General features: G+C 41.0%; 2 protein-coding genes and 1 long non-coding RNA gene across 5 annotated transcripts in view; 2 read left to right on the top strand and 1 right to left on the bottom strand.

Annotated features, from left to right (window-relative positions):
• CCDC152 (coiled-coil domain containing 152) overlaps nt 1-1172 on the top strand; it is a 27862-nt gene extending 26690 nt beyond the window's left edge. For all 3 annotated transcript variants that reach the window (XM_045020621.1, XM_045020623.1, XM_045020622.1), the window contains one exon: nt 213-1172. In XM_045020621.1, coding sequence (XP_044876556.1) covers nt 213-335 — 123 coding nt within the window. In that variant the 3' untranslated portion in view covers nt 336-1172. The remainder of the gene's footprint in view (nt 1-212) is intronic.
• On the bottom strand, nt 452-13948 carry LOC123372505 (selenoprotein P). The gene is made up of 5 exons (XM_045020620.1): nt 13802-13948; nt 12081-12296; nt 8124-8336; nt 6774-6891; nt 452-2291 (listed from the first exon to the last, which is right to left on the bottom strand). Exons 2-5 carry the CDS (start codon nt 12281-12283, stop codon nt 1932-1934), a joined length of 894 nt encoding a protein of 297 aa, XP_044876555.1. The 5' UTR covers nt 12284-12296; nt 13802-13948; the 3' UTR covers nt 452-1931.
• A 2430-nt stretch (nt 13949-16378) lies between these two features.
• LOC123372277 lies at nt 16379-23838 on the top strand. Its single transcript, XR_006580186.1, has 3 exons — nt 16379-16514; nt 19144-19227; nt 23356-23838. It is a non-coding gene; the product is annotated as an uncharacterized LOC123372277 (long non-coding RNA).
• The last annotated feature ends 2838 nt before the right edge of the window (nt 23839-26676 follow it).

Here is a 26676-nt window from a genome sequence, read left to right on the forward strand (position 1 = left end):
GTGCACTGTGCATGTGCTTTTCTAGATTAGGGTCATTAGACTGTCAAATAAAGAGGATTTTGTGAGAATTATCATTGTAAAATACATATTATTATGTTCTCATTATTGTACTTAGGATAATTTCATTAGTAGCAGCAAGTTGTGTTGATACACCTATGCTGTATTTCAGTTCTACATTTTAATTACCAAAACATTTATTTATTTTTCTATAGAAACTTCAGCATCTCCAGGAGGAAAAAAACAAGGAAATTGAAATTCTCCGTAACACTATTAGAGATTTAGAGCAACGACTCAGCAGTGGCCCAGATTCCCTCCTCAAACGGAGGCGGTTTTGAGAATAACTTTGAACATGCACTACTGAAATGGTTTCTTGACTTAATACAACTGAAAAATATATTATAAATGCAATAGCACAAGCTATTGAAAGTGAAAACAAAATATAAGGCAACTCTGGAATGCCATCTATTTTTTATTGAAAACTCCCTTATCAAATATACCATACATCTATATTCTCCTTATATTCAGTACTGCTTTCTTGCTTATTAGCATTCACCATTAAAGGATTCAGGTTTTGTAGGAGACACAGTTTCCCTATTAAACCATCATTAACTATGGCATGTGCTTTCAAAGCATTCACCTCTATTCTCTTTTCTGTCTTCCATGATCCTTCAAATTAAACACTACGTTGTTTTCAGATTAGTTAAGATAGTCAAATTGTAAGTATAACTACACCAAGAGAGACATTATACAAGTTTCATTAGTAAGTTACATTAATAATCTATATATATGGCTAAATTTAACCCTGGCATAAATAGGCGCAATTCAGTGAGAGTTGTGTTTGCTTATACCAGGATTGAACTTGATTCATAACCTTGTTTCATGCCCTGATTCCACATCAAGATCTACTAACACTGCCCCCTGTGCCCATGCAGAATCCTATTGTCTTCACAAAGGTACAGGTGTCCTTGCTAATGGAGTCTGATACAGGATCTGGTCCTTAAACTATAAGATATCAAAGAGTACAAAAACTATTATTTTTGAACAATGCAATTTTTGGCATATGGCTTACAGATTAAATAAAACATTGTTATGGCAAGATGCTCTTGAATAAGCTTTCATATGTATCAAAAACAACATGATTGGCTCACGTTCATAGCTCCTTTTTTAGTTGAATAAAAAATTAACTTTTTAATATTTTGTTCTTCAGAAATAAGTAAAAAAACATGATTAGAATGTCTTCTCTGGCTTTCTTCTATTCTTGGTTGCTAAATATCAAACAGAAGCCCCTAGGTTATAGTTTATGCTTCTGTCCTCACTAATGCAAGCAGAATATTAGGAGAGAAACAAGAAAGACAAATTAACCAAATACTGTAGACACCCTTCAACTAGCAGTGAAAAAACAAACTATGGCTTAGGTAATTTTACTTTTTAACCCCCCACCTCCAAAATAACCCTCTACTGATGGTATTGTAACACACATCAAATTGTTTTCAGTGTTATATTTTAACTTCTCTATGCTTTTCCATTTCCTGTCTAGGGTATTAATCTGATAAGTTGGAAGTTTGTTATTACAAGTTGTGTTAGAATTAAATGCATTCAAATTGAAGGGATCTTTCCTGATGTTAAAATGTTTAGTTTGTTTTTCATGCTCAGTTTCCTGTCTTTCCTTCTCACTGTCAGGTGTCAGATGTTTCATGCTCACTTGCTGCTGGTGAATGTCAAGCAGCTGTGGGCAGACGTCACTGTCAAGATTCAGTGATGTTCTCTGCTAACAGCTGGCCATGTCACCTGCAGGAAGATGGGAGTTCTCCCTGACAGTGTCAGGTGGCTGTATTTCCTGATTCTTCAAACAACAGGTGTCGGCAGTGTCAACATCAGCTACTAGAAGTTGACTGTGACACTTTCTGCCAGCTTCAGGTTAACTCTTTTTTTCAGCTGGCAGTTCCTTTTTTTCAAGGCCTCTTAACTTTTGTAGGAACTTTCCCCACTTCTCTTTGTGGGGCAGTTTCTACATTTGGTTGACTACCTTTCTGACCCTGTCTATTACGACCCACAACCCTGTTATGACGTTGACTGCTCTGGTGGGAATGATTTCTTGGAGCTTGAGCAGAATCCTGTTGATTTTGATCTTCTGAAAGCTGGTCTCCTTCCTGGTGGTGGTGCCTGTGTCCATGATGTCTATGTTGATTGTGGTGGTGTGAATGGCGATTGTGTGGCTTCGGTGCTTCTTCAGCTGGCTTTTCGTCAGCTGTCTGAGATATGTTTTTGCATATATCTTCAACAACTGGTGTCTGGAAAATGTAAGTTCATACAATAAAAATGCACCCATCTGAAGTAAACAGGGTTGTTAGTTTTAAAATCTCAATTAACTTATGTCATTATTACAGTAACTGAAAACAAAGACTTAATCAAATCAAGACATTAAATATTGTCATTGCTTAGGTATTTTTGTTCAAGTTATCCTTTTTAAATATGTTTTTAAAAGCCATGACTGTAACATGAACAAATTAAAGGCTAGATTTTGTTGCAGTAGGGCAACCTGCACTGCAGCTCCCAGCACTCCAAGGGAATGCTGGGACTGTGCAAAAGATGCTCTCACCAGGCGTAAGTTGACATGGAGAAGGAGAAGCAGGTCAGTTGGCTGGGGGAATTTTTCAGCATCTCAAAGTGTATCATCAATTGCTGCCCCCCACTGCAAAAGGGGAGCTGGGGAGGAATTGTGCCTCTGAGGGCTTTCTCTGAGGCACAGTGTCTCCCTATGTTCCCTAGGTGCTTATACTCTGCCACTTACTTCAGACTGTGTCTTAATGGCACAATGTAGCCTTAAATAACTATGCCAGCAGAGAAACTATGTACACTAGGCCACATGGCTAAAGTTGTATTTAGATTTCCAGCTAAGCTAAAGAGAAACTCCTTTATTTGTAACCTGCAAAATATTATTTCAGAAATTTGTGAAGGACATGAGGTTTAAGAAAGAAATTCACTTCTGTTATCAAGCTGCTTTGTGCTGCCAGGTTCATATTCACATGAAACAGAGTAATTCAGCAGTTTAAAAAAAAGAAGATGAGGAAACTGAATGGCTCAGCTAACTAGTAACAGAATATGAAACCTCTCTCTTTTTCACAAGGTCATTGATTTGAAACCAGCCCATTTTAGTAATGACTTAATGTCATTAACATCTAATAATACTGTTTCAGTGGATTATTATCGGAGCCGTGGGTCCCAACTTGGGGCTCCAGCATTTGTACTGCATGATGTGGGCCCAAGTCAAACCACCCATATCCCAGACTTCCTAATGCCCTCCCAAAATGTGGCTGCTCTGACCCTTTGTTCTTGGTGTAGTCTGGCAAAACTTGATGGTCCACCAAACTTGTCTTTGTCTGTTGACAAAGAAAGTTGGCCTGGTTGTGGAATACTTTTGGCAGACTCCCAGAGCACTAGTCCAGTGGGGCTGAAAAGCAGTAGGGCTTGAACCCTGGGTCCTGGCTTGATTCAAGCTTGGACCATTCAACCCCTGGCTCCGAGCCCTGGATTAGCAAGAGTTGGGTGTAGACGGAACGGGGGTTAAGCTTGAGCCTGAGTTTGAATCCTGGGCTTACTGTGCAGTGTAGACATACCCAGAGTGTCACAGCTAAACACAAAGTGGAATAGATTGTTTGGCATAAGTAGTTAACACATATTGTATCAGACCGTTCAATGTGAAGTGGCCTGTTAACACCTTTGCAGTAATAGGACAAAAAACATGAGGGTTAGTGGGTTACAGATTGTTTGTAATAAGCCATACATCCAGTGTCTTTATTAAGACCATGATTTTTGGTGTCTAGCAAAGTTATAAATGTAAGCATCTAGGTTCATGTTTTGAAGATGTTGTGCAGGTTTCCTTTGAGGACAAAGACAGAGAGATCTGATATGGAGTGATCACTTTGTGAAAAGCGCTTACCCATTGGTGATATAGTATTTTTTGTCTTTTATTATTTTTCTTGTCTCTCTAATATCCTAGCACCAACATGGCTACAACTACACTGCAAACATCAATAGATTATGTGAAACTCTATGAAATGTTTGTGGGATGCTGCATGTATTAATCTTACTAATAATAATCGTATCCCATGTTATAAGGTAATGTTTAAATGCTTTCTCTGTAATTATACAAATGTTTAAGACTGTAAATTCCCAACAGTTGGGGAGAAGAATTACCAAGTGTGAAATATTAGTTTACCCCAAGAGATGTTATCTCCTGCCCATCAGGAAGGATTATTGAATCCAAAGGGCCATTGTGGAACAAAGACTTTGTCAGATGCTCCCCCCACGAAGAGGTTACATGCAGGAGTGCTCATCCCAACAGCTTGCATTCTGGGGTGAGGGGGAGAAGGAAGGGTGTGACAAGGAGAAACTGGATCTTTTAGGCTGTCTGGACTCTCAGTGGCAAACATTCCTAAACATAAGGGAGAGATCCCCAAGTTGCTTGGCTTGGGTTAGCCCCAAAGGACATAAAAGTTTACTTATTATAGAAGCTTCTGTTACCTTTTGAACTTAATATTATACCTTATTTGTGTGTGTATGTCCACCTGCTTTAATTTTCTACATAAGAGAGTTATTTCTTTTATTAGCTAATACAGCTTTAGTTTGTTTATTACAGGATTGGCTACAGGTGTTGTCCTTGGTTTGAGATCTGAGTACAATTGACCTGGGGTAAGTGATTGGTCCTTTGGGACTGGGAGTAACCTGAATATTGATGTGATTTTTGGTGTAAAGTGACCATTTATCACATAATCCAGCTTGCCTGGGTGGCAAGATAGACTGGAATTCCCAAGGGGACTGTCTGTGACTCCATGATAAGGGCTTGTCTACACTTACAACCCTGGAGCGGCACAGCTGCACCAGTGCTTAGTGAAGATGTTAAGATGTTAACAACACTGATAGGATAGCTTATGTACCCCACCTTCCCAAGAGGCAGTAACTATGTCGACAGTAGGAGTTAGATCAGTATAATGGCATTGCTCAGGGGTGTGGATTTTCCGCACCCATGAGCGATGCAGTGATGCTGAAGTAAGTTTGTAGTGTAGCCCAGAGCTAAGACTATTATAGTGCTTTAGAAGTTAATACTTGTTAGTGGGTTGTGAAATCTAATTATAGAATATACAACTAGTTTAGGATTTTTGCCCTGCCTTTGAGAGTCTGCCCTGGGGTTGGCACTCATGGTTATACGCCACTCCAGATAGTGAGTGCATGCATACATTCTCTCTCTTACACGCACACTCAATTTACTCTCTCTCTCTCTCTCTCTCTCAATTTCTTTAAGTGTATTCATCTTTGGCTCCCCTGCCACTGTAGCATCTGAGTGGCTACTAGATACAGGTGTGCTCTGTGCAAACAGGTGAAAATGTGGTTCTGATTGTTGCTCTGACACCTCAGTAGCCACAGCATGTTTGTTACACACTGCACTTGGAATTGTAGCTGTTGTACAATTGCTTCCCTGTAAGTTCCTTCTGTTCTATTCAAGCATCTATCATCGAAGGGTATGTCTACACTGCAGCTGGGAGCATGTTTGCCAGCTCAGGTGGACAGACACACTCTAGCTGTGCTTGAGATAGCGCACTAAAAATAGCAGTGTGGCCAGGGATTGCTTGAGTACAAACCCGCCCGGACTCCCTGAGAATGTACTCAGGTGGCTAGCCCAAGCCGCTGCCCATGCTACCCCTGGTTATGCTGCTATTTTTAGCATGCTAGCTTGAGCAAAACTAGTATATTTCTGTCTGCCCGAGCTGGGAAGCATTCTCCCAGCTGCAGTGTAGGCATACCTTCAGGGCTCATCAAGTGGATGAGGGAAAAGCAGTAAGATAAGAAAACAAAAGCAGCAAGGGATTTTTGTGGTCAGCACTAATAAATGCAGTAAGCAGTCTAACATATTGTAACATGCTAAATGCTTCCTTTTAGTTAATTTTCACTATTGTTGTGAATTTTTCAAATTCACTATAATTAACTGGTGGCAGTTATTTCGCTCTGATATGGCCCAATTGCACGGCCTATTGGTTGGCGTCATATTCCCTAGATGAGAAGAATAGGCACTGGCCCTTCCACTGCCTATCAGCTGGTTGCATTATGCATATCAGCAAATCACTAAGGTTAATGGGTAATATTCTGGACTCATTAAAGTCAATGACTTCACTGAGACCAGGATTTCACCCAATATGTACAAATCACACATCCAACCTAATTGCCATTGACTTCAATAAAGCTAGGTTTTCATCCATATAATTCAACAGTAAAACTATCATTGGTTTCAGCAGGACCAAGATCAGGCCCAAAGGCAAATTCAAAAGTGCTCAAAATAAGTAAAATGTGACATTTTATAGTTTACAGAGGTATTAATGATCATTTCAAAAGTTAGGAAGTGTCTAGAGAATGAGTCACACTAATTAGAAAGACAAGAGAATCTCAGAACTCTGTTGGTTTTGTTTGCTGATTATACACACAACTAAGTAAATGGAATTGGCAGCCAAGCCAGGATTTAGATTTCTCAAAGTGATTCACATTTTTACACAAGGGCAGCAATTTAGCCCTTATATTTCAATCTTTTCTGAGCTCAAGTTGATCCATTTTGAAAAATGTGTAACAAATTACTTAATAATTGAGGAGCCATAAAATGGCCAGGTTGGTGAACAATGGCTTTTGGGATTAATCAGGTAGAAATAGTTCCTTTAAACATTAGTCAATCTCACTTTCCCCTCCCAATATATTATATATATAAAAGAATAAAATTAGGAAAATACCATATAAGAGCAATTTCCACACTTGTATTCACAGTATGCAATCTTAATAGAGTCTTCCACATATGGGAAAGTCAGGAAGCTATAAGGCAGACCAAGATGATACACCAGACGGCCACACCTAACAAGAGAATGAGATTTACAGTTATACAAAACACCCAGAAAATATCTATTACTGTTATTCTTTGTGTTACTGTACTGCCCAGGAGCCCTAGTCATGGACCTGGACCCCACAAACACAGAACAGAAAGATGCTCCCTGTCCCCAAATGTTTACAATTTAAATATAATGTGCAGTTTCAACATATTGCAAATGTAAACTTAATTCTGTAAGAAAGGAACTCTTCCTTACACCCAGCTCTGCTTGAATAAAGACTATGGGCCTCGTCCTAGGAATGCTCTTAACAACAAGACAAACGCAGTTGTCAATCTGATACATAGCGGTGGCGAGGACAACAGCAGCCGAAACACCATGCACACGTTCCTCTCCAGGAAAAAGATCATTACAGCTAGTCCTCACAACTTCCCAGAGGGAGAGATTGTGGACAAGCTAGGGGTGTAGTCGGTACATCCATACACTGCACTGGGTGAAAACTCCATATGTAGATAGGAGCCGTGAGTTACACCTGCTTCTTGTTTCCATGCTGCATGAAAAGGCACAGATAGCGTACTCAGATGGGGCTAAGGTTTAGTTCGTCAAACCTAGGATGTTTTCACATGAGGAAAATATGTTTATTTGGACTTTGCTCTGTGCTCCAAGATTTGGCCGTAGATAAGGACATTGACCTACGATACTGTTAACTCATTTACATAGTTATTTATTTTTTTTTAAAAAACCCTATTTAAGCAACACAAATATTTTCTTTCTACTCAATAAACCCACAAATGTCTAAATGGATTTACCCCTCCTTTTCTCACACAAACAGCCTTTTAGGCTCAGATTAAATATGCTAAATAAATTTTCTGTGTAAATCAGACTCAGAATCAGATGTCCTAGTGTTGCATGAATATAAAAAATGAGCAAGTGTGATTGGAATCCTAGAACCAAATTCTGCTCTCAGTTACTCTGATGTAAATCCAGAGTAACTGCACTGAAAAAAAATGAAGCTATTCAAGATTTGCACTGATTTAAATAACAGCAAAATTTGGTCCATATTAGTTATTCTCTGACTGTAAAAGGCGAAAAAGGCTTTACTTTGCTTAATGGTATTTAGAAAAGCAGAATATGATGCATTTATTATAAGATAAAGGGCTTTTGGCAAGCAAATGAGAAAATACTCATTGTGTTGGGTTACAAAATACAACACTATAAATGAATATAAATCATTTCCTAATTTCTCCTTTATATACAGACCTGTCATAGATAAGAAAATCATCTTTGTTTCCATTTAAGGTAGTCCAAACATCAGTTTGATTCTCACTTTGCTGGTATACAGTAATAGTCTCCGATACCTTCTCCTTCAGTGTGTGAATTTTCAGTTGGGAAAGTACTCCTTGATGATTAACCACCATGTATGAGATATTGACCAATCCTTCATTCTCTAACTTTACTCTCAGGTCTTCCAATCTGGTGGAGATTTTAAAAGAAAAAGACCATTAATCAGGCAAGAATCATCTTTTTTCTTGAGAAATAAAAAGTATGTTTTTAAATGGACATTTGCTTTTAGGGATCAATGATTTGCCTTGGTTTATCTGAGAGCTAATAATTCCAGTTCTTCCATTGCAATCATTGATTTCAAGCAGGATCATTAAAATCAATCCGAGTGTTGCCATTGTCATCATTGTCCTTTGTATTATGCCTAGGATTGGATCCTATAAGAGTACACAGTGTAGCTAAATAATACAGTATCCAATCCTTTAATATATTTTACATACATAGGTAAAACGGATGCATTCTTTGATCTTTCCATTTCAATTCCTTTATTTCTTTTACTGATATAGATTTAGATATTTAATCTAATGAGTGATAGTTGATTATGGACCAAATACTGGTGTGACATCTGAGTGCATGTACAGTCCAAACACAGCAGAAACAGTGCCTCACTATAGATGATCTAGAAAGGATACCTACAACGAAGGGCTGCTAACTCTCCCACTCTTTTGGATGATACAACAGCTACTCAATAAGTCAGAAAAAGGATATGGTAGCCGCCATTGGAACAAAAGGGGGAAATAGAACTTAGGCAGGATGAGGTTGTGTTACTAATGATCTTCTTCAAGAATTACAGGATAAGCAAATTCGTTTCAAAAGCCTATAGAAGGGGTTTAAAAGTGTCAGGCTGTGAAACCAGCTCTGTCAGTTTTCAACTCAGTGATTTCATAACTGCAATAAATCCAAGTTATAAGCAGGGGGAGCAACTGCTGCTTGATTCCATCCAAAAGAATTGTCTGACTGTTGCTGCTGTTGATTTTTTTGTATTCTGGCAGGCAGGGCTGGCTTTAGGCCGATTCCCCCAATTCCCCACGAATAGGGCCCTGCGCCTAAGAGGGCCCCAGGCCGGTGCCTAAGAGTGCCCCGCGCCGGCGGCCTTTTTAATTTTTACTCAGCTGGCAGCGCTCCAGGTCTTCGGCGGCATTTCGGCGTCGGGTCCTTGAGTGCCACCGAAGACCCAGAGTGAGTGAAGGACCCGCTGCCGAAGTGCCGCCGAAGACCCGAAGCGTCGCCTGGTGAGTACGAATCAGGCCCTGCACTTGCTAAAGCCAGCCCCGCTGGCAGGGTCCACAGGCCCCGCTCCATGGTGATAGGTACTGTATGAACATGTAAAGAGACAGTCTCTGGAATCCTTGGCCTATTTCCTTCAAGTGGACTCTTACTCACACACGCAAAAATACATTAAAAATACCAGCTTTTATGTGTCTTTTTCCATTAGAATTTGAATAAAGATTATTCATCTTGAATAAAGAATATCCATCCTATATATGCTTTTATGTACAGTAACTCCTCACTTAAAGTCATCCCGGTTAATGTTGTTTCATTGCTGATCAGTTAGGGAACATGCTCATTTAAAGTTGTGGAATGATCCCTTATAACGTCGTTTGGCAGCTGCCTGTTTTGTCCACTGCTTGCAGGAAGAGCAGCCCGTTGGAGCTAGCTGGTGGGGGCTTGGAACCAGGGTGGACTGGCAGCCCCCCTATCAGCTCCCCACTCCCCTAAGTTCCCTGTGCAGCAGCCGCCCAGCAGGTTATCAATTGCTGGCAGTTCAGTTGTCCCTCCCCCCACTGCCATGTGCTGGTCCTGCCCTCTGCCTTGGAGCTGCTACCGGGAGCCTCCTGCTTGCTGTGCAGGGAGGGGGGGAAGTAGGGGGCTAATGTCAGGGTATCCCTCTCCCCCTGCTCCTGCACCCCACTTACCCCATCTCCATGGGAGTGGGGATGACACGACAGGGCTCAGGACGGAGGGGAGAAGCTGATGTCTCAATTTGCTAATCTACTTAAAAAAACACTGTACTTAGATTGGGGTCAGCCTACTTAAAGGAGCAATGCACATCTCTCTCTCACACAGGGTCTGTGTCTCTGTCTCTGTCTGCCATGCTGTCTCCCCTCCCTCCATTCATGCTGCCTTGTAGTGTGTAAGGCTACATTAACAACAATGGGTTAATGCTTGAGGTCTCAGCCAAAAGTTAGTTCATCATTTAGCAACAAAGCATTCCCTGGGAAATATCCAACCCGCTGACTCCTCCACCTCAACCAACCTAGACAATCATCATCGCTATGTACAGTATTAAATTGTTTGTTTAAAACTTATACTGTGTGTATATGTGTGTGTGTATATATGTCTTTTGTCTGGTGAAAAAAATTTCCCTGGAACCTAACCCCCACATTTACATTAATTCTTATGGGGAAATTGGATTCGCTTAACATCATTTTGCTTAAAGTCACATTTTTCAGGAACATAACTGCAACATTAAGCAAGAAGTTACTGTACAGCTTACCTCTGCTTATGGAAAAAAGAGAGTGAAACACAAAGATCTCTCTATTTCAGGTAGTCTTTTACATATGTGAGAAATATGATTTTACTCAGCTTCAATATCTCTGCCAAATTACTAACTAAGGAGTCCGAGATCGTGGCAGTTTGAAAGAACTAGTGAATCTCATGTCATCCCTGTATTTTCTCTTTTATCAACTCAAGAAAAAATTCTGTATTTCAACCAGCTGTTTACAACGAAATTCAGCACTGCCTGATTTCTAGCAATGAAGGGCATGACCACAGGTGTAAATTATGACTACGCCAGGAGTAAGGCTCTGGAGAATGAAGCCCACTGATTATAGCCTTAACGCTGATGGAAGGGTATTCTCATAAATGGATGAATCTGACCATGCATTGCAAATGAAATGGAGATACAGTACTTGAATGTTATGGCCAGGATTTGCAAAGGTGCCTAAGGGCATAAGCACCTTTGAAAACCGCACCCCACAAGACTCAACTTAAGTTTCTTTCGGATTTCAGATCTTTCTCTTAGGGACTGGTTTTGCAATGAGAATAGGATCAAGCCCTTAAAGAGTAGCCAGTCTGGCTGATAGCTTCCGAAGGTATTGCCATTTTCTTTTGTATTAGTTTGTTTACCATTACTGATCTAGGGACTACTCTTGGTAATGAGTAATGCTTGGAAGACTCTGTAGGATCAGATCCTAAATCACATCTTAGTGCAGTGGTTCTCAAACTTTTGTATTGGTGACCCCTTTCACACAGCAAGCCTATGAATGTGACCCCACAATATATTAAAAACACTTTTTTTATATTTAACACCATTATAAATGCTGGAGACAAAGCAGGTCTGGGGTAGAGGCTGACAGCTCATGACCCCTCTTCCCCTGTAATAACCTTGCAACCCCCCTGAGGGGTCACGACCTCCAATTTGACAACCCCTGTCTTAGTGGGAGTATAGCTCTGGAGGAACTGTTTCTGCTGGGTTTGCTAGGGTTCATTTGCATTTGTGTGGCCTAAGATCTTAAAGATCTATTTTGTTTTTGGTTTTATTAATGAAGATTTGGTTGTTATTTAAATTTATATGGTGGTAATTGGAAGATGGCAAGGCTTTTAAATGGTTGCTTCATCTACCAATGAATACTGCGGCAGTGATTTAAGAATCTGAGTCACAGGCACAGATTTGTCCATCTAGGAACTCAGTCAATGGAGCTGCACCTGTCACAGGTCCTGTTTGGTACACAAGCAGATGAAGAAGCCATAAATACGTGACCATATCTATCTATCATATAAAAGCTTTGCATACGTGTTGTAATTAAATTGCTGAGTTTTTAAAACTGCTCCATCCCATTTTCAGATATACTTGGAAGAGAGAAATGTCCTTACCTGGACGCCTGCAGCAGGCACAAGTATCAGCTAGCTTGGAGGAGTGCTACCACTGTCACTGAGCCCCTAGAATTCTGCATTGGACTGGTCTCCTCGATTTGCCATCCTGGGGGTTCTTGACAATGGGCACTTGAACCCTGGCTCTCTGTCCCTCCTCCTGGGAGGAGACAGAGAACCAGGGCCAGACCCAGCCCTCCCCACATGGCTGGGCTTCAGCTGCAAATGAGAGAAAACAAAAGAAATGAGATACGTGCACAGAGCAGGTCCAGCTGCTGACATTCTCATAACAAAACCAGCAGGCCATTAACTCTCTGGGGCTAGCACAGGAAGTAAGCTCAGAATTTGGCCCACTATGTTTATTGCTACTGGCAATATTCCTATGATTCCATGGAAAGCACTAATGGATAACCTTGATATTTTCTTAATTGAAAACAGGACAATCTAAGTATTCCAACCAGCTGGGTGACCCTTTACATTAACTAGACAAATTGAGTTGTTCCCTACTCCTATTTCGTCTTCTTATCAAACTGCAATTTTAATGACTGCAGAACTGACTCCAATTCTGCTATTTTTGACTTATTTGTGCATTGACGTCAATGGTGCTATGCCAATTTACACCATGTGGAGATCTGGATCATTGGTCCAAATCAATCTGGGGTGCAATTCCATTGACTTCAAAGTAGTTGCCCCAGGGGTATATGTTGGCCCATAGCAAATACTGTACAAACTGGGAGCAGAATAAATTTAGAAGAATCTTTTTCACATTTGGACCTTAGCCAGGAAAAGCTCTAAAGAAGGCAGACACTAGAGACAACTGAGCAACAAAGAAAAGGAAATGAAAAATCCAAAGTTTCAGGATTCCCTAAATCTCTCAAAACCTCCTGCCTGCACCCAGAGCATCTTATATTTGTGATCATCATAAAACGTAAAAATATTGTAAAATCTCTTTTTCTCCCAGTGATACATTAACATAACACCCTTTGGCTTATTGTATTTAGACAGCACGCATTATCTAGGAAAGAAACTGAAACACTACTTTTTTCCCCCTCACAGGCTGCGGGATTGTATTGGACATCCCACAGCCCCTTTCACAACAGAATCTGATCAGACACACAGTTATGCTTTGTGATGTAACATACATAACACATGAAACACATATAAATAATATACATTTTCATCAACCCCAGAGCATTCCAATACAAGGAAAGTTTTGTATTACTGATCTCATGCAGACAGACGAAACTGCTGCAAACCAGCCGTATTGTCAGACCCCATATTTCCTGACTTTTCTTTCTTCCAATTCTGTAGAAGGAATCTGGTAAAATACTTTAGGGATGAAATTATGGAACCATTGACTTCACTGGAGGCAGAATTTCATTCTAGGTCTTTGCACACACTTGGACAACTGCATCCCTTTCATGAGACTCTCTTGCAGACATGTACAAAACTTCAAGACATGCCTGGATTGTTCCATGAATTTAGCATTCTGCAGTGTTGGCACACAATACCCAGCAATAGCTTGCCACGCCCCACAGACTGGAAATAAGTTTTGTTCTGAATTACACTTTCTTCTATATTTCAATTTTTTTTTAAAGCCATTTAAGTTGGTTTCAAATGGAACTTTCTAGCTCCCCAATCAACCTCTACAACCAAAGAAACAAAGGAACACTTTGCAAAACCAGAAATCACAAGGGTATTTTATAGCAAAACAATACACTTACCCCTTTTCCCCTTGCCTTGGCTGCTCTGCTTAACTCTGCGTTGCAGAAGTAAACAGTCTCAGCAGCTGCTGCTCTCTGGTATTTATACTTGCCTTGTTTATCTCACTTCTCAGATGTGGTTCAAAGTTCAGGGAACTTATTGGGCACGACCTTGCAAGCAAAGCAAAGCGTTTCAGCTAAAGCAGCCAAAACTTTTCTTGATTAACTCACTGAGAGTAGCAAGCACTTATCATTCAACAGGGAGGTATTTTTATACAAACATGAATATCAGGTTATGCAGTTTGCCAGCCACCCCAGTGACTTGGAGGCAGTGGTACAGTCAGAGGAGGGGGATGGGCTCGAAAATCACATTCTTTACCTAAGACTACAGAGGAAAAATATATATAGACATTTGCTGAGCCAGCAAGTTTTGCTCTCATATCCTTTAGCTCAGGGGTTCTCAAACTGGGGGTTGGGACCCCTCAGGGGGTCACGAGGTTATTACATAGGGAGGTGGGTCGCGAGCTGTCAGCCTCCACCCCAAACCCCGCTTTGCATCCAGCATTTATAATGGTGTTAATATATAAAAAGGTGTTTTTAATTTATAAGGGGGGGTCACACTCAGAGGCTTGCGATGTGAAAGGGGTCACCAGTAAAAAAAAAAATTTGAGAACCACTGCTTTAGGTCTTGTTTGTCTTAGACTGTGATGTACCCTTCCCTAGTATGTGTACAAAGGTAACCTTCCTTGCAAACAATTACATCAGTTTGCTTTTAAAATTGTGCATATAAACAATGCTCTGTGTTGCTTTTATATTTACTCCTGTTGAAGGGGGCGGGCCAGATCCTCAGCTGATAGAAATCGGTGTCGCTCCATTGAAGCCAGTGGACCTATACTGATTTACAACAGTTTTCTATTCTATTCTATTCTATATAGGTTCTTGTACTGCCCTTATCACTGTAGTATCTGAGCACCTTCTGGTAGTGCATTAAGTGGTGTGACTAACAACTGTCACATGTGGTTTTTTCTCTCTCATCTTCTCCCCAGGGCAAGAGTTGTGTGTGCCATTTTGTTTGGGTAGAGTATTGGGTTTGGCTTTTAAATATTTGCATTGTTCTGTGTCTAGGTTAGGGATGGCAAGGTCAAAGAAATGTGCCCTGAACTTAGCATGCAGGGTGGTGAGGTTTGCGTTGGTTCTTAGTTCCTGGGGGAGTTCATTCCACAACCTTGGACCAGTCCCCAAGAAAGCTCTGTCTCCTGCATAAATTAGCTTTACTCTTATGGTAGAGAGTTCCATTGTGCCAGAGGAGCAGCTTTATTGACCATGGCCTTTGTCCGCAAGCTTTAGACTCTTTTAGATAGCTTGGGCCCAGCCCACTGAGCACATTGAAGGTAAGGGCTGAGACCTTGAACCTGAATTGATATTCTCTGGGAAGCCAGGGTAGCGAGGGGAGGACAGCTCCAATGTGCTCCTAGTAGCTTGTGTTGCTGAGGAGATATTCTGCAGGGAGCTGGCCCCACATACCTTTGATGATATCACTTGGTTGTTATTTCTAGAGACAGTGTATTCGCTAAGCTGAATACTTCATCAAACCTTCCTACCTGGCAGGGATGTTGTGTGGTTTAATTAGTGGTTGTAAAGCCCTTTGAGGTTCTTGGATGAAAGGCACTATAGAAGTTCAATAGTAATGTTAATATTATGTGCACAGCTGGTCAGTCTGTTGGGTAAATGAGCACAGCAGCTGCAGAAAGCAGTTCTAGCTCCACTCGAATGGAAAGGGTTCAAATTAACTCCTCCGCATGAGCTGTGCAGAGGAGACAACATCACCACCACCACCCGCCGCCCCAAGAGCCCTCCTCCCTGCAGCCATGTGGCCTTTGGGAAAGAATTGCAGGGAGAAGCAAGTCACAGCCTGACATGCCATTTGCCATCATCACTCTACTTCAGTGGTTCCCAGACTGCGGTTTGTGAACCCCCGGGGATTCGCAAAATGTTACAGGGGGTTCTCAGGAAAAAATTCCCTAATGGCAGACCGAGCTATCCCTAGGGACCCTGGGCAGCATGGGACCAACATCCCCTGGACTTCCAAGAACTAAGCAGATCAAAGCAAGCATATCTATCACACTGAGGAGAGTTAAACTTCAAGACTCCTTATAAGAAATGGAAAGGGAGGTGGATATTTTTTTTCTGCTTTTAAAATTAAATAGGCAGCTAGTATTGTTTTAAAAATTATTATGAAGAACAAGTTTAAGCTTTGTTGTAACATGAGTTGTTTGCCTGGACTGCTCAAGACCTGAATGCTTGTGTAGGAGGAACTCTTTGAGTTGGCTTCTTAAATACCATCATGCTGTTTCACATCTGATACTCCTTGATGAAACCTAGGAGCCTTGTCTTATAACAGGCTTATTCAAAGTGATACAAGCTACGAAAGTGAGATCTTGGAAGAGTGTTGCCATTTTCATAATGTAATAAAATAATGATAATAATTAATAATAAATAGTGTGTAATAAGCAGGTCATAAAAACAAAATTTATATTTCCAAGATCACTGCTTTTATAATTTATACTCAGGTAAAGGAGAAATTCCCTGGAAATATTCCTGTATATATTGCCACTGGGAATCTAAGGACCAGCAACTCTGATACAGGGATGAACACAGAGTCTAGATGAGTCAATCTTAGAACTGCAAACTTACCATTCAGCTGTGAACATAAAGACAGGCTTAGAACAGAAAGGTATAGTGGCTGTCATTAAAAAGTCATCATTTGCCAACAGTTACAATGCAGTGGTATTTGAGATAATAACGATTCTTCCTGTCCTAGGATAGGAAACAATTGTGGTCACTGCATAGTATCTGGTGGCAAACTTTTATGTGTTTGTGACAAAATGTTAAAATGTGGACTTTGGCAATGTTTACAGTTACAATCACAGACATCTTGCTTTAAAGTGTTCACTGGGTCCATCTAAACTACTGGGATCATTACTTTATACTCCCAAGGGGGCAGATTTACTACAGCTATGGAAAACGCCCTTCCGTTGCTGTAGCAAGTGTCTGCCCTACAGCAGTGTAGTTGCAGTGCTGCAGCTGTGCTGATGTAGCACTTGTAGTGTAGACATGACCTTAGCAGGGGCGGCGCTAGGCATTTTGCCGCCTCAAGCAGGGCAGGCAGGCTGCCTTCGGTGGCTTGCCTGCGGGAGGTCCCCAGTCCCGCAGATTCGGCGGTACGCCTGCGGGAGGTCTGCCGAAGCCGCAGGACCAGCAGACCCTCCGCAGGCATGCCGCCGAAGGCAGCCTGCCTGCCACCCTCATGGCTACTGGCAGAGTGCCCCCTGCGGCTTGCCCCGCCCCAAGCACACGCTTGGCGTGCTGGTGTCTGGAGCCGCCCCTGGTCCTTAGTCAAGAAAAAAACACTCTCAAAGCAACTGACTGAGAAGTACTAGAAAAACAGCTGTGGGAAAGGCTAGACAAACCTAGTTGTATAAGATAAATATCAACTCCAAGCTTTGCCCAAGGTTCAATCTGAATCTAACCCCTTTTTGAGTACGAAAAGGTTTGGATAAATAGCCTCTACTATTAAACAAATGTACACAACCTTTCATAAAATAAAGATTCATCTAGAATACCTATAAAGTCTCAATGTTTGCTCTCTTAACACTCCTATTGTATGAACAGCACCATAACTGAACTAATTACAGAAGAATGTCCAGACCACTATGTTCCCCTCATTCATCCCCCTCAAGCATGCAAAATTGTCCCAGTCTCCCAGATCCTCTACCTTAGCTTCCTAAGTACTAGCCTTAAATCCTAATTTTGGCCTCTAGAGTAAATACTTATTAACTCCAGGCCATGTTCCTGTTTCACAGCAGGAAGCAGCTGTCAACCCTAATCTGGAAAAGCTTTTATTTTCAGGCAATAATTTTTCTAATTATTGCCATATTTCCACTCTCTATTTTTGGAGGGGGAGGGTGAAGACTTTGGTGGAGGTCATGGCACCCCGTTTATTTGGACTTAAAGATAATCAGTATTATGAGCTGCTTCAGTTAATCCTTCAGCCATGTCACAGCTCTAAAACTGCCCTCTCCCTAGGAGGGTAATGACTTAGTAGTTAGGAAGAGAGCTTTTGAGCATTAATCAGCTTAATGCTGATGTACGCCGTGGAGGCAAGAGTGTAGGCATCTGACTTTTTCCTTTTCATTGTTTTCTAAATTTATGAATCTTCTGATGACACATTGGAGGGGGAAATGTAAACTACTTGTACACCTTACAGGGTTCTAAATGAACTGTATCAACTCAAGAGAGCGACCTAGGCATCATTGTGCACAGCTCAATGAAGATCTCTGCTCAATGTGTGGCTTCAGTCAAAAAACCCAAACAAGATGTTAGACTGCATAAAGAACAGCGTAGTGAGCTGGAGACTGTTATCATGCCTTTATATAAATGCCTAATCTGTAATCTTTTCTGCAGTACTAGTCACCCCATCTCAAAAAGGATATTGCTGAACTAGAGAGGGTTCGGAGAGTTGTAATGAGAATAATCAAAGGACTGGAAACACTCTCCTCTGAAGAGCGATTGAAAAGACTGGGATTGTTTATTTTAGAAAGGAGACAGATAAGAGGGAACATGATAAAAATATATAAAATAATTAATGGAATAGTAAAAGTAGATTGGGAACTTATCTTCTCCCTGTCTGATAACACAAGATCAAAAGGACAAACTTTCAATAAAAATTAAAAGGTATGATATTTAAAACATAAAAAGAAATACTCTTTCACACAATATGTGATTTAACTGTTGAATTTATAGCCACTGTAAATCCTGGAGGCCAAGAACTTAACATCCAAAAAGGGAGTGGTTATTTCTGTGGATATCAATAGTATCCAGAGTTACCATAATTATTTAAAACAAATATTGCAGAAGATATATTAAATCTTATGCTTCCATGTTTAAACCAATCTCTGAATATGAGAGATTGGGATGATAGCTAATGTAGAGGACAGATTACTACACAACTACCTCCTATTGTGGTTTCTTACATCTTCCTCTCATTTGGGGCAGGCCATTAATGGAGATGGGATACTGGACTAGATGGACCTTGGGTCTGATCCAGTCTGGCAATTCCTGTGACCCTACAAAGCCAGTAATACTTACTATTTATATAGCACTTTGCGTTCAAACTGACATAAAGACATCATCTAATTCCTTACCAAGTAAATGGCAGAATGTCTGTGGAACTAAATTCATTTGGGATGGGAATGATCATTAGGAAGAATCACACTGCAAAGCCAGTTTTCTTACATCTTCAATACCTCTTGGAAATCAGTGCCTTTTTTCAGTCTCTCATTCAGTTTTGCTTATCTCACCAGCCCCAAATCCAGACAGGTGGAAGAATTCAGACCCAGGTGTTTTTAAGCCATTCCATCTGAAGATCAGCGCTTTGATAACATCAGGTGGGAGCAAACTTGTGAAACTTACCTCTTGGGTGAATATTTCAAAGGGTGGTGTTTAAGGATCTGAGCCCTGGCTGGGGAACGGACTTTTGAAATCAGCTGTTTGTTTGCTGGTATTTCTGTAGCCTGGAGTGCCACATGAACATTTCTGAAAATCTGATATGACAAGGAATGAGAGGCTGTCAGCATTTCTGCTTTGGTAAGGGAGTTAGACTACAGTGATGACTTGTAATACACTGGATCGTGAGATCAATGACAGAGGAATCAAAAGATGCTGAAATCTAACAATGGTTTCGGAGAACTGGGATCTAAAATCCATCTTAAGTCCTTCCTCCGAGCCTGATTCTCCTCTTTATTTAAGATGGTTTTATACCAGTGTAACCTTTTGGCCACAAAGGAGTTACTCCTAATTTACTCTAATATAAATTAGAACAGAATCAGACCCTCAGATTTTATTCAGTCCTTAACCAGGTGAACTCCCATTGACTCACAGGGCCTGATTCTCTTTTCTCAGTGGTGTAAATTGAAAGTAACTCCTGTAAAATCAATGGATTTACACCTGTGTAAAACTGGAGTCAGTGAGATTAGAATCAGGACAATGAGCTCAATAGTTGAAGTAACTCCTGAATGAAGGAAGGCAGGATTTGCCCTTATGTGCTGTATCATAGGAGGTTTAAGATAACATATGATAAACAGTCTCATACTTCTCAGAATCCAGGGGAAGCAGAGAAAGCTGGTATCCTTAGATATGGACCTAGAGGCAACTCCTGCAAACTCAGCATTAGACACACGCTGATATGTAGTGACACAGTTATGTAAGAACCCAGCTATCAAAATTACATGAGCCCAAGTATAAAATGAACTTCCTTCTCCAATCATCTGACTTGTTTTTCTGTTTGAAAATTCTGATTATCATGGGCGTTCTTACTGTACTTTGGTTTATCTGTATCACAGTGTACTTGCCAACATTAGTCTTTTCATTAGGTGTGTCTCCTGAGACATAATCTTTGCACTTGTTATAAAAAAAACAACTACCAGAACACAAAAGTTCTGGACAAAATTTTGTTCAATTTTCTTATTGGGTTTGTTAAATTTCTGCAACTTGATCTGCAATGATGTCATTAGCCTGCAAATTGCACAAAGCACCTCTTTAGTCGAGGGTTGAGACCCCTGATGAACCTCTCATTTAAAGGGAGACAGATGAGCCTGGCTGTTGCCCAGGGGAGTACAAGACTAGGACTAGCAGAACAACAGATACTGTAGGTCTTTCACATATTGACTGTGTTGTTTGCAATGGTTAGTGATACTCAGAAGTCACGTGGTCAGGAGAGAGGGCTTCTGAGTTCATTCTGTTCAGTCTGATTCTGCTCAGGTGTCTCATGTTGCAGCTGTAGCTGATTGGAGCTCAAGATGGGGCAGCTCCCTGGCCCAAGAGCAATATCCTGTGGTAGCAGAGCGCCTAACAGCTCCTTGGCCTAAGATGAATATGGTGCTAGGGAGATCTCGGGAAAGCAGTGATGCTAAAAAAGACTTGGTCAGACCTGTGAAACCTCATACTGTCACATAGACAAGCCTGTGTCCCATGCAGAGAAGCAACTGCTTCCTGAAATAGCTCTGAGCTGAAAGAACATCATCCTATTGTTAGCATTACAATATTGCATTGCTGTATCATGAAATGTGATGTAGCAGTGATGCTGCAATCTAGGAGATCTCAGCCACAGTCTTGCACCTGGTGAGGTGATAATTAATCCGTGGTGTTGATGCAACTGCACTTGGAATGCTACGTGCAGTACAAGAAAGATGCTAACAATCTGGAATGGATCCAGAGAAGTGTAATAAAGGTAATCCAAGGCCTGTAGAAACTGACAACAAAGAAGAGTTAAATGAACTATAATCCTCAAAAGAATTTAGGTGCCTAACTAATGGGGCCTACACACCCGGGAAGATCTTGGCCTAAGGACCTGATCTTGCAAGGTTCAGAGAGTTGTACACTGCTGCAGGAAGCGCTATACACCTCGCAAGATCAGGCTCTGAATGTACCATATCTGTCCAAAGTTACATGCACACAACTCCCATTGGAGTTAATGTACCAGATAGTTCTCATCTCTCACTAGGTTCTCCTTGAAGAAGAGCTGGGCTGTGATGAAAAATCAGCCTACCTGGTTTCTGTCTCTAAACAACCACAAAAAAAAGTTATTTTTCTTCATGAATTTGTCTGTTACCTCAGCCCTCATGCTGCTTAACTTTCCTAGATGCACAGCCTCAAACCCAAAGTTCACCCACTGCAATGGAGACAGCAGACTTTAGGACCAGATCTTCAAAGGATGCAAATTGGAACTTACATGTGAAGTTAATGGAGCTCCATTGATTGACCCCAGCTGAGAATCTGCCCTATATGCACTCTCTATTGGATATTGGTTTTGATAGTGTTTCCCAATTAACTGAATATGTCATCATCTAGAAGGCTGCATTCATGCCAGAAAAAAAGTTCTGCATGCCTTTTCATAGGGTTAAAGTGTGTTCATTGCAAGTGACATAAGCAATGAGGCCATAGCCAGAAACACCAGGCCTTTTGGAGTCATCTGTTAGTCATAGGCAGTTCAAGAGTACCCATCGCTTTGGCATTAAAAAAAACCTATTTGTGCTGCATTGTGAGCTGCTGAACCACTTTGCGGATGGAGCACAAAAATAAATAAGCCAAAATGGCTACCAAAAGCAGCACTCCATGCTAGTGCAATGCTCATCCCACGAGCATGGACCCACAGCCACCTATTCCAGCCGTAATTAAGACAGACCTCCTAATATCATGGTGGCCTCTGAACCTAAATCTGATGTGAATGGTGGAGTTCTGCTGTGCAGAATCAAGGACAACTCAAAGATTTACTCTACAGTTCAGACTTACAGTGGGAACATTGAACTGTTTTTTAAAGAGAACATTTTTAACCCTGAGCTCTGTGTTTTTAGCGTGCACGAGTTCCCAGGTTCACTTCACCAGAAGTTAGAATCTGAGCAGACTGGCAGCTCTTTCAATAGGCCAGACCTTGAGAGTTGCTGAACACCTTCTGTGAAAATCTGGTTGTGACAGACCCTCAGCTGATGTAAATGAGCATACGTCTACTGCCATCTTGGGAGCTATGCTGATTTTCACCCGCTGACTTACAAAACCTCAATCAAAGCTGTGGGAGCTTAACATCTCTCTGGATTTGGCCTGTGTTAATAAAATCATCTTGCCTTACATACTTTGCCTCTGATCGCAATACTTTGGCAAAAAAAAACCAAACCCAACAATTAAAATATGAATCTTTGACAAGTGGCTGCATAGTATCTGCATTTTTCAAAGCTATCAGCACTCGTAATACAGAATGGGCACTGCTCGAATCAGTTAGATAAATGGCACACCTTGTAGAAATGTTAAATATTTATCTATCTGATAGAATGCAATAGCTCTGCCTTTTGGGTACATACTACATATTTGATAAGTTTGTATTTACCGCATAAGTGACTGGTCTGAAGCCCAGTAACAAGGCTCCCATTGGCTTCAGTGGACTTTGGTGTAGAGCCTAAATCAACAACTCCAAAAGGTGGGTCTCTATTGAAGAGCTTGTCCCTGGTCCTAATGGAACTGTTAACTAATGTGTATTTGTTTTGTTTAAGTGTTTAGGATATATAAACTGTAGAGAATATAGAAATATTAGCCATATTTTGATGCTGCCCCTCTCTCCTATCTTTCACATGTCTCCAATCTCCTGGGTCCTGGGTCTGTCCATGGACCAGTCAGAGTAGTCCCGTGTGAGTTACAACAGTTTTACACTTGGCGTCAATGGCTCTCTGTGGGGCTGCAAGAAATTCCAGAATCAAGGCCATGGTGTGCACATGCCTACACTCAGAGGAGGCAGCTGTAGTACTCCCTCTAGTCAGACGGGGAGGGAGAGATTTAACCCCTTCCTGGCAATCTTGGTTGAGGTGTACACATGACATCACACTTCCCCATGGGACTCACTAATCACTCCTACACCCCGACACACACACTACTGTGATGTTTAGTAATCACCAGTGCCCATCACCCCAGGTACATAGCCTTTCTTTAACATCCTGAAACACTTAAGTGAGCATTTTAACTTTCCTAAGGATTCTGAGTGTGAGACTGTCTCATATCCTCTCCTCTGCCTGAAGATCAGAAGGGTGAATGCTTCTGTTAGATCTGCTCACCAACCCATTCCCATGGCATCAGCTCAACTTACAGAGCTTGAACACTGGCTGATGCCCTGCCCTGAAGAGGAACAGCAGCAGCAGCAGCATGGAGCACCCTCGCAGAGTGAATGGCTACTTCCATAGCTGCCCACCAAACTTTCCTGACCCAGTCGGACACAGAAGCGTTTATGGAGCTGTAGAAGATGCCTTTGTAGCTTGCTGGCCTGAAGAAAACAGCAGTAGCATAATGAGCCCTACTCAGTTCATCCCATTCTAGTTTTCCTTCCCAGCACACACAACCAGATAAAGAGCAGGGATGCTAGTTAGAGATAGCAAGTGAATGCTTCTATAAGTATCAGGCATATAATGTTCTTTAATGTCTCCCAGTCAACTGGTAAACTGCTTGTGTCTGCAAAAAATCCCCAAGCTCACAGCTGTGGTTTTGAACTAGTTTAAAGCTGCATTTCTCTGAACTTTTGCCAGTCAGCACAAGAAACAAACAGAACATGATTTCTGCTGATCCTGCATCATGGGGTCTTTGCCAAACTTCCTGTCAGGACTTGTGGGAGGGAAATAAAATGTGTTTGTGAAATGAACTGTTTGTCATCATTAAAAACTAACAGTGGAAGTAAAATCACAGGCTGTTTGCGGTACAATTACCAGCCATCCAAAGGGCGAGATATACCACAAAACTAAGTACATTAGAAATCACATTACTTTATTAATCGTAATAATTAACAATAAATAGTATTTATATTTTTCCTTTAATTCCAAAAGATCCCAAAGGTCTTGATCCTGCACCCATTGAAGTTAATCATAAAACACCCATTGATTTTAAGTACAGACCTGGTCCCAAAGTGCATTACAAATGCAAATAATATATTACAAATAGATCATGAGGGAGTTCAGGTTTCCTGATACCAAATGTATGGCTGGGTCCTGCAGCCTTTATTCAGGGAAAACGCCCTGTGCAGTCAGTGGGAGATTTGCTTAGTGAAGGCTGCAGGTCTGAGTCCATACTTCGTGTAGTCAGGAACTAAATTCAGCCCAAGTTTAACAATCACAGCTCCCATTGACTTCAATGGATGGTGCATCTCCTTACACCAGGACTGGACTTGGTCCCTGGAATTTACTGTTCGATGGAAAATTCTGACATTTTGGAAAAAAAAATCACTCTGAATTGTAATGAAAGCCAAAATGTCCTGTGAAACAAAAATTCTGAAAAACTTAATCCAAAACTAAATTTTTTTCAGAATCATTTCATTTTGATAAAAAAAGTGTTGTTTTGCTAAGGTAAAATGTCTTCTTTCAAATTTGTATCCAGTGTTATTGTAATTGTGTTGGTCCCAGGATATTAGAGAAACAAGATGGGGGAGGTGCTATCTTTCATTGGACCAACTTCTGTTGGTGAGAGAGAGAAGCTTTTGAGCTACACAGAATTCTTCCTTGGGGCTGGGAAATGTACTCAGGCTTTGGCTACACTTACACTTCAAAGCGCTGCCGCAGTAGCGCTCCCACGGCAGCGCTTTGAAGCACTAAGTGTAGTCAAAGCGCCAGCGCTGGGAGAGAGCTCTCCCAGCGCTGTCCGTACTCCACCTCCCTGTGGGGAATAACGGACAGCGCTGGGAGCCGCACTCCCAGCGCTGGTGCTTTGACCACACTGGCGCTTTGCAGCGCCGCAATTTGCAGCGCTGGAGAGGGTGTGTTTTCACACCCTGCTGCAGCGCTGCAAATTTGTAAGTGTAGCCAAGCCCTCAGAGTATCACACAGCTCAATACAAGGTTGAACAGATGGTTTGGCATAAGTAGTTAGCACATACAGTAGAACCTCAGAGTTACGAACACCTCTGGAATGGAGGTTGGTTGTAATTCAGAACTGTTTGTAACTGAACAAAAAGTTATGGTTGTCTTTCAAAAGTTTACAACTGAAGATTGATTTAACACAGTTTTGAAACTTTACTATGCAAAAGAAAAATGCTGCTTTTAGCCATCTTAATTTAAATGGAACAAGCACAGAAACTGTTTCCTTACTTTGTCAAATCTTTTTTTAAACTTTCCCTTTATTTTTTAATAATTAACATTTAACTGTATTTGCTTTGGGGGCTGGCAGCAGGGGTTGTTTCTGCTGCTGCCTGATTGCATATTTCCAGTTCCAAATGAGGTGTGTGGTTGACTGGTCAGTTCGTAACTCTGGTGGTCATAACATTGAGGTTCTACTATATTCTAAGGGGTCATTCAAGGTGAAGTGGCCCATTAACTACCCTGTAGTCCTAGGACAAAAAGAGAGCAGATAGTGAGTTATAGGTTATTGTAATAAGCCATAAATCCAGTGTCTTTATTAAGACCATGATTTTTAGTGTCTAGCAAAGTCATTAATTTAAGCTCCCAGGCATGACTTTTGAAAGTGTTGTGCAGGTTTCCTTTGAATCAGATATAGAACAATTGCTTTGTGAAAATTATTCACTGACACGTGATATGATGTTTTTGTCTTTTATCATTGTCCTGTGTGAGTTCATTCAAGACAGTAGTGATTTTGTGTTTTCACTGACATAGTTGTTATGAGGGCACTCAGTGCACTGGATAAGGTATACCACGTTGTGATAGGCATGTCTCCCTTATTTCATCTTTATCATTTTGAATCATTTTGGTATGATGTTTATATTATATGAAAATAACAAACACATATATGAAATATAATATTAATATTTCATATAATGTAAAAGTCCAAAGGAATTGAATCAAAATGATAAAAATAAACAAAAATGTTTTGACTTTATTGACACAAAACGAGAAAGGTGAAACAATTTGTTTATACCTTTCCCCATCAAAAATGTCAGAATTGACACAGCGCCACAAAACATTTAGGTGAAAGAGCATTTTTCAATAGAAAGCTGGTCAGTTGAATTTTTTTCAGCCAGTTATAGCAGAACCAGCACCAGCAAGCAAATATAAGGAGAAGTTTTTGTAATCAGGGCATTCAGGATAGCACTTGCATCACTTTGCAGAGATGGTACATTGCGTTAGATGAGAAGGGACGCTATGTTCAGACTTTGGTTTTGTTAGTGCATTTAACTGATATGTAGCACTGTGTTACTGTTGTGCATTGCATGATTGACGGATAACTGTAAGAAAGTAGGAGTAAGATACACAGCATGCTAAAATACATAGACACTGCAGTAAAGGTTCCCAATGTAACTAAATGTGGAGTGTTGCCGACAGGGGCGGCTCTACAAATTTGGCCGCCCCAAGCAGTCATGCG

This window comes from Mauremys mutica, chromosome 6 (assembly GCF_020497125.1).
Source record: "Mauremys mutica isolate MM-2020 ecotype Southern chromosome 6, ASM2049712v1, whole genome shotgun sequence".
Taxonomy (NCBI): domain Eukaryota; kingdom Metazoa; phylum Chordata; order Testudines; family Geoemydidae; genus Mauremys; species Mauremys mutica.